Raw genomic sequence first — 9175 nt, 5'->3', positions numbered from 1 at the left:
ATGTCAAGTGTACCGGGTTGACTGGTTGAGTCACTATTATTAGAAATGTGCCCACATACACACACACACACACACACACACACACACACACACACACACACACACACACACACACACACACACACACACACACACACAGTAGCACACACACACACACACACACACACACACACACACACACACACACACACACACACACACACACACACAGTAGCACACAGATCTTGAATGAGGAAATGTCTCTTGAAATGATTTTCATGGAAATGATTGTAGATAGCATGTACCAGAACAAGGTGGGGACATGCAGGTAGGCCTACATTCTTTTCTTTTTTTTATCCCACGATTTTGTAACCCATTTTTTCACCCCTGTGTCAATTATCTAATGTGATCCTGGGCTCTACACACCCTCACCAACCTAGTCCCCATATATGGGGGACATGGGGAGAGCAACGGACTTGAACTCATGCTTCCTTCAGCATGAGTGTCCAAGTCGCTCCTTTACACCTGACAGGGGGGAGATTCCCTGGTTGGACGTAGTGCGTGGAAGGAACACGTTATTCCAACCAGTTCCTTTCCCCTCCATCAGGCACCCCGGCTGGCCAGGGGAGGCAGTTTAGAGACCAGGATTACTGCATGTTTTTTGTGAGGGTCCCTACCCTAGGGGACACGGGGAGAACATGCAAACTCCACACAGAAAGGCCCTTTCGCCAACCCCGCCTCGGGTATGGGCGCTGATGGCGCGGAGGAGAGAACACGCCCCCAGCGCCCACGGCGTCCCCAGCGGGAATCGAACCCAGGACCTTCTAGCTGTGAGAAGACAGCACGACCGACTGTGCCACCGTGCCCCCTCAAAGCCTACATCAGGGGTGCCCAAAAGGTAGATTGTGATCTACCAGTAGATCACACAGGCTGTGCAGGTAGAACACATGACATGGCCCCTAAAAACATACAATTCAAAATAAATAATAAACTATTTTTGGCATCTGCCACACATTAAGGTGACTGCACTTGATTGATCGACATCAAAAAGGGCAGCGCAAACCCACAATGCAACAGGCCTACCGTGTTTTCAAAAGTGTTTGCACAAACATCAATATTACAAAAAAGGAAAAGAAGTGCATTTGTATTTTCAGCAATGGGATAATATATGTATATATTTTTGGTGGGTAGATCTGGTTGAGCTGGTCATTTTGAAAGTAGCTCTCAAGTCTAGAAAGTGTGGGTACCCCTGGCCTACATGCTGTGTACATTGTACACTGTACAAGTACATGCTCTATTAACAACATGAATCTGTCTTCCTTTCTGTCAAGCGTTCTCTCAATCGTTTCGTTGAGGTTTCTGTCGTGCTTGTGTGCTACAGCAGTTTAAACATGTAATCTACCAGAGGTTGCTCTTTGTGAAGAGAGCGGTCAAAGCGCAGGGTCCTGAAAAGAGAGCGGTCAAAGCGCAGGGTCCTGAGAAGAGAGCGGTCAAAGTGCAGGGTCCTGAGAAGAGAGCGGTCAAAGCGCAGGGTCCTGAGAAGAGAGCGGTCAAAGTGCGGGGTCCTGAGAAGAGAGCGGTCAAAGTGCAGGGTCCTGAGAAGAGAGCGGTCAAAGCGCAGGGTCCTGAGAAGAGAGCGGTCAAAGCACAGGGTCCTGAAAAGAGAGAGCGGTCAAAGTGCAGGGTCCGGAAAAGAGAGAGCGGTCAAAGTGCAGGGTCCTGAAAAGAGAGAGCGGTCAAAGTGCAGGGTCCTGAAAAGAGAGAGCGGTCAAAGAGCAGGGTCCTGAAAAGAGAGCGGTCAAAGTGCAGGGTCCTGAAAAGAGAGCGGTCAAAGCGCAGGGTCCTGAAAAGAGAGCGGTCAAAGTGCAGGGTCCTGAAAAGAGAGAGCGGTCAAAGTGCAGGGTCCTGAGAAGAGAGCGGTCAAAGAGCAGGGTCCTGAAAAGAGAGCGGTCAAAGCGCAGGGTCCGGAAAAGAGAGCGGTCAAAGCGCAGGGTCCGGAAAAGAGAGAGCGGTCAAAGCGCAGGTCCTGAGAAGAGAGCGGTCAAAGTGCAGGGTCCTGAGAAGAGAGAGCGGTCAAAGTGCAGGGTCCTGAGAAGAGAGAGCGGTCAAAGTGCAGGGTCCTGAAAAGAGAGCGGTCAAAGTGCAGGGTCCTGAAAAGAGAGCGGTCAAAGTGCAGGGTCCTGAGAAGAGAGAGCGGTCAAAGCGCAGGGTCCTGAAAAGAGAGAGCGGTCAAAGCGCAGGGTCCGGAAAAGAGAGAGCGGTCAAAGCGCAGGGTCCGGAAAAGTCTTTAAAAGCTAGCTGGCCCTGGATTTGACCCTTTTATACAGTCATTTTGTACTAGATTCTACAAAGATAGACAATTTGTGTTTTACAGTGTTTAGTCCTGCTATCTTACCATCTGTTTTTTGGGAACCGCTTCCTCAGAGGACAGACGTTGTGTTGTCTTGGAAGAGATATTGTGCTTGAATCATGTTTTGAATCAGGCCAAATTCTATGAATGCCTTCAAAACCAGTTGACCAAATCTATCTGGCCATGGACCCATCTGTAAATGTTTTGTGCCAGGGTACCCCAGAAGAGAAGTTTTGTCTTCAAAATGATTCTACTTTTTTTTTAAATTGTTAAACAGTCTGCAGCGAGCCCTTTATTGTGGGCTTCAGTGAGGCCACAATAAAGTCATGACAGGGGACTGACTATTAAATAGGGCAACGGCGTCGCATTGGTCCCACTGGCCCCATACTAACTAACTATTACTCTATGCGAACAAGAAAGCACTGGAGCAGCTCAGACGATTTAGGCCCTTATTTTATTAGTAACAGGGTGCAGGTAAAAAGCGACAACGTTTCGATGTGTCAATAATCTTCGTCAGGTCATGACTATTACTCTATATCTAAAGCTATCCCTAACTTTACCTCAAACTAACGTTTATTAATTAATTTTCATATGTAAAAGATTGGTGGGGCAACAACCACCAACCACACCAACCCTGCACGATATATATTATGCTAAAACTATAGTTTTCATTGAGGTTTTACAAGTAAAATTATTTATAATTTTTACATGATGAAATTATAAATTATTCCTAACATACAAGGTGCAATAGGAAAAGCGAATCCAACTTAAACATTATATACGATATATAAAACAAATGAGAAAAACATTTAAGTCATGACAAAAAAAAGAAAATAAATACTATGTCTGCAGTCTTCTGTATTTACGCTCCAGATTGAAACTATAGAGCAGGGGTGGGCAACTGGCGGCCCGGGGGCCACATGCGGCCCCCACCTTCACTTAATGTGGCCCTCAGGTTAATGTCAGGTTAATACTGATTGGTTTCAGCTGTTTACAATATTCCACAACATGCAAACATGACCCGCTTGAATTACTTCAGTCTAAATTAGTAGCTCATTGCTCAACACAAGTATAATTAAAAGGCATTTGAAATTACATAAAAATGTTAATTTTCAGGATTCCTAAAAAATAGTAAAAAAATAATTCAACATTTCAATTCGAATATAGCAATAGCCGATCTACAAGCTCAAAACGCGTCGCAGCGCGTTATTTTTGCGACGACAGTAATATATGGCCCTAGGGAGTGAGTGTGGAAATATAGTGGCCCTCTCCATCGTCAAAGTTGCCCACCCCTGCTATAGAGGGTATGCGCATACTTAAAGTGAATGTCACATCGAGTGACAAATCGAGTGGCAAAGCAACAGGCAAAGTGAGTTTAACATTTGTTTAATGTTGTTTAATGCAATCAGATAGGACTTTTCTGTTTGGATGCATGGGTTGTCAAGGCCAGAAAGTATTTTTCTGCATAACTTCCGGGTTTGATGATGATGTCACGCGCATACCCTCTATATACAAGAGACTAAACATACATATAGTCTCTCTTGCTACTTGGAAGAGCGCTATAAGAATGCAATTCATTATAAAAATGCAATTCATTACTGACATGTCAACAAATAGTGGTAAATGGTACATTTATATAGTGCCTTTAGCCAAGGCCCTTTACATAGATTGTGCATTGCATTCACCCATTCACACACACATTCATACACCGATGCCGGAGGAAACCATGCAAGGCACCAACCTGCACATCGGGAGCAATTAGGGGATCAGTGTCTCAAGGACACTTCGACACTAACTCTGGGGGAGCCCGGGTTCGAACTGGGACCCTTGCTGTTTCCATCACTCTACCCCTGAGCCACTGCCGCCCAGTGCTGTCCATGGTTCTGAAACAAGGCTTACACTTACAGTAGCCTGGGCACCATTTCATTTGGGTATATGATCCTGTCCGGAGCGGATGATAGTCGACAGGCAGGAACAACAGGCGGCAACTTCCTTTTCCCTCAAACGGATTTTTCTCAATAAAAGCTACAGGCTACGAGAGCTTTTATTGAGAAAATGAAAAGGAAGTTGCCATAGATATATATAAAGTTACCGCTACCGACAGGATCATACAGACTTTTGAAACAGAGACCAGGCTTTCCTCCGAGGTGGTGGAAAGCCTGGTGAGGCGAGGTTACACTTACAGTTAGAGTGGTACCGGGCCAAGGGGTCCATGCATGGCGCCAGAGAACATTTATACCCTCAGTGTCAGGCTGCTAGCAGCTGTTGTAGCCGATACATACACAGAGGGAAAAGAGAGTTGCGTGTGCGTTTGAGTTAGGAAAAAAATCTGACAAGGGACGAAATCACACTACATCTGGAATTGCAGTTCAGACGTGAGAAAGGGTGAGAAAGTTATAGCGTCATAGAGTTATACCTTTTGGGAAAGGGTAACGGTAATATTATTTCTGAAATGTCGTAATTAGTTATACTACCGGTACTTGTTGCTGGGAAAAGTTAAAGTATAATTATTATGGTGCCAGTGTGACCCACACAGAATGTAATATATATACATACATATATGTATACACATATACGTATATATATATATTATACATCAGTACTTGGTTTTAAGTAGTACTTGGTAGTTTAATTAGCCGTCCATTGTATCGGTGTTGGATCTTGCCCTGCCCGATAGGGGCCTGTAGTGTCTTCATCTCCATTGGTCTCTCTCGGGTCTTCGAGGCCGTCGTCTATCTTCTGGTCCTGGTCCGCTGGCGGCATACGCAGCTCATCGTCCTGCTCCTTGACCTCCTGCAGCTTGAACTCCTGCAGCTTGGACTCCTGCTCCTTGACCTCCTGCAGCTTGGACTCGTCAGTCTGCGGGAAGACCCCCGAGCTCATGGCTGAGGCCAGCTGCTGCTGCAGCCTCGGCATGGAACCCTCCAACAGGCTCGTCACATCCTCTTCGAGTTTCTCTCTCAGTTGGGCTAATAGGCTCTCCGTTGCCGCCATCTTGGCCGAGTCTGCCAGGCCTTCAATGATGGGAACGGTTTCTGTTGTTGACCCAGGTTCAGCTCTCCTCATCGGCTCCTGACTCTCCGTCTGCAGTTGTCCGACTTCTGCTGTCGGCTGGCACTGACTCCTCGGCGTCTCCGACCGGATTAGTTCTATGTGCTCTTGGCCTCCTGCTGAGACCGACCGTCGCCCGTCCGACCTCAGGGTGTTGATGAGCACGTCTTTGTCGCGGAGCTGTGCCTGCAGCAGACTGCAGCTGCACTGCAGCTCCTCTCGGAGCCGCACCAGTTCAAGCTTGAGGTTGTCATACTGCTGTTGGATCTGGGCCTGCTGCTGGGTGATGGTGGTCTGCATTTGTTCATTCTGAGACGTCATGGACGCCAGCTGTTCGTTCAACTTCCGGATCTGAGTGTCCCGTTCGTCGATCAGCAGTTGGCCGTCTTTGTACAGAGTCACGATGCTATCATGCTGTTCCAGCGTCTTCTTCGCCTCCTCCTCCTTCTTGTCATCCTCACTGGACTTGTGCAACGCTTTAGATATCACACCCTCCATCTCTCTGACCAGCTTAGCAAACTCGTGATCAAACAGCATCTGTTTTGGAGAGAGGAGTACAGGCTCAGGCTGGGGTTTCTGAGCTGCTCTCGAGTACAACTCGTGTTTGGTGATGAAGCCGAGCTTCTCCACAAAACTCTCCTTCCCGATACGCTTCTCAATGAGCTGCTTCAGCGTCTCCTTGGTGTAGTTCTCCAGTGAGTTGTCATTGTAGCACATGCAGATTCCCAGCAGCAGTGCACACAGGCCCTGCACCAGCCTCTCGTCCTCCCCCAGGTTTTCAGAGATCATATGACCTGTCAAAAAGGGAACGTTCTCCTGGTTATGCAGGAGCCGTGCGACGGCAACTGGACAGCTGCTGGTCCAGGTACACAGCAGAATGAGGAGGCCCACCCTGGTCTGCACTTTACTGCACTGAGAGAGGATGCCGGTGCAGTGCTGCAGGAGCAGCAACGGCGGCTTGCCCAGGCTGGTGCACAGCTGCACACGGAGCAGCTGTTCCTTCTGGGTGACGTTGTGCTGCAGGGTGTGGGCCAGGGCCACGGCTGCACACCAGTTGGACAGGGAGTCGGCCGAGAACAAGCCCCCGCACAGCAGCCGGCCTGCAGAGATGGAGTTGGCGGAGGAGGATGGCAGCAGCGTGGCCACGATCTCCCCCTGGACCTTCTCGTTCTTGTACAATAAACACTGGAAGCAGTAAAGAACGGCGCAACGCAGCACAAATGACTGACTCTCATTCACCATGGACATGAGCAGCCCCACAATGGCTGGTCTCGGTGGGTTAGAAGGAGCACCGACGGACGCAAAGTAGTCCTGGTTGATCTGTGACCCACGGATGACATCTGACAGAGTGTTGAGGATCTCCGTGAGGGTGTCGGCTGGTATGCTAGAGGCCATGAGGATGGTGCAGAGCTGCTGCAGTAAGCCACATTGGTACATTGATTTCTGACAGCCGGCCGTGGCTTGTGGAGTGTTCGTTGGACACACCATCAATCGTACCAGCTGCATCATGAGTTGAAGGTTGGTGACTTTCTGGGCTGACCAGCATGAGTTATCGTAACTGACTTCGAACCACGGCTTCATCCTCTGGATGTAGGAGCTCTCCTTGAAGTAGTTCTGGTTGGAGCTGTTGTTCTTCAGCAGGTTGAGGAGGAGCAGCAGGCAGTCCTCCACTACAATATCGCCATCACTGCCGCCTTCCTCCGTGATGATGTCTAGGAGGCGTTCAAAAGCATTCTCAAACACCACAATCTTCTGAATGGCAGGGTTGCCTTTGGTCAGCTGCTGAAGCAACAGCAAGCCATCGTTGCGGATGACTTCCCTGGCATCTGCCAATAAGTCCACTATTCTGGAAACACCCATTGGGCTGGCAAGGACGATGCCTTGCACCTGGGCACGCTTGTTCTTCAAGAGGGTTGTCAACAGCTTCACTCCTGGCCACCGCACATGGAAGTCAAACTCCTCCAACAGCGTAAGCACCAGGGTCACATGTTCAGAGTCCTGGATGAACTTGTCCGTCAGCAAGCAGGTATTCTCGCCGGGTACATCTTCATTGCAGATGATATATAATGTGTCCAGGGCGTAGCCGAGGATCTCGGAGTCAAAGCTGTCGGTTTTCATTATGTGGACAAGGTGCTCCATTGCCTGGTTACCAACTTCTATACGACATGTCTTAGAGAGGGTCTTGAGTGCCCTGACTGCATCCCTCCGGTCCTGCAGCAGCATAGAAGAAACCAAGCGATCACACAGATTCTGGATTGTTTCTGCTCCTGACGGCTGTGGATCCTCAGGTTGTCCAAACACCACTCGTCTGAAGTAGTCCATCTTTCTGGACCCTGCTATCGATGTTTTATCCCAGGCTTACTTTGTCCTTTATATAGTTTCCCATGTGCGTGAGAACCGCTCGACTGTGATTCTCCCCGTATAGGAACAATGACATGGAGCAACTTGGCAGTGATCAACACAACACTTGAACCTTGAACCTTATATTGAACCTGATATGGCGCTCTGTGAAGCACAGCATATCTCTGCCAGAGAACCTTGCATCATCGATGTAACATCATATTGACATCCAAATATGAAGTTCCACACAGCTCCATATTTGGCAATGACCAGCGGTATGGTGGGACGGAGGGATCTGTCCTCAATGCGGAGCGAAGTGAACCCAATTCCAAAGCAACAGCAAGCAGAGAAGACTTCCCTCCATCAAGCAAGGCTGAAACCTATTAGGTCACCATCGACAGCCACTGCAGCCAGTTATAACCCGACATTGATACTACATATCTTAATTACGTCACCATCAACATCGGTATGTTATACCTCCGAGCATACGCATAAAAAAGCCAGCACGATCACAATACGTAGAGTGCAAGTAATAATGCCGATCTGCCGCTTTTGTCCACAGTACAGGTTGTTAGTTTGTTTATACTACACTCCCACCTAGTGGTCAAATTGTAGCATATCATCTCCATATTGTACTTTTGACAGACAGACAGACTAACAAAGCCAGTTGTAGGAGTGGTGTAAACCACTCCTACAACTGGCTTTGTTAGTCTGTCTGTCTGTCGGTCTGTGCCAAAAAAATGAGCATGGTTGCTATGGTCACCCAGTTCACACGGGTGTGATTTCATTACGTCAGACATTACGTCAGACCACAGCTGATCAGTCCATATAAGACCTTACACCACTCAGTTCACACGGCGCGGCTGTGATTTGTTTTATATGCCGTAATGTGGACTTCCACTTGGTTTTTTTTGAGTGGTGTAAACCACTCCTACAACTGGCTTTGTTAGTTTACGTGTCTGTCCGTTTACGTGTCTGTCCGTACCAAAAAAATGAGCATGGTTGCTATGGTCATCCAGTTCACACGGGTGTGATTTCATCATTGTTAGTTTACGTGTCTGTTCGTACCGAAAAATGAGCATGGTTGCTATGGTCACCCAGTTCACACGGGTGTGATTTCATTACGTCAGGCATTACATCAGATCACAGCTGATCAGGCTATATAAGACCTTACACCACTCAGTTCACACAGGTGTGATTTTTTAACTTATAGTGTGACAGAACCACGAGGTTAGGCCTATATGTGTACTGTCTGGCACTATTACATAATCCTGTATGAAAATGTTTTAAAAACGCCATTGACAATGAAGGGAATATTTGCGTCATATTGTCCCTCATTACGTCATATTGTCTCTTTATTGTTAATGGCGTTTAATGTTTGTGTTGGCACCGTTTGTTTTACATCACCATTACATCACCATATCAACATGAGTTAGACTTTAATATATTAGCGCC

The 9175-nt window shown here is 47.7% G+C and overlaps 1 protein-coding gene across 1 annotated transcript; it reads right to left on the bottom strand.

Moving 5' to 3' along the window:
• Positions 1 to 1354: 1354 nt before the first annotated feature.
• LOC306933712 (general vesicular transport factor p115-like) lies at positions 1355 to 7702 on the bottom strand (the record flags this gene model as incomplete). The annotated part of the gene is made up of 2 exons (XM_079516022.1): positions 1355 to 1604; positions 4995 to 7702. The coding sequence occupies 2 exons, from the start codon at positions 7700 to 7702 to the stop codon at positions 1355 to 1357; spliced, it is 2958 nt and encodes a 985-aa protein (XP_079372148.1).
• Positions 7703 to 9175: the final 1473 nt, after the last annotated feature.

The sequence above is a fragment of the Electrona antarctica genome (assembly GCF_951216825.1).
Source record: "Electrona antarctica genome assembly, chromosome: 12".
NCBI lineage: Eukaryota > Metazoa > Chordata > Actinopteri > Myctophiformes > Myctophidae > Electrona > Electrona antarctica.
This window is presented reverse-complemented; position numbering and strand designations above follow the sequence as displayed.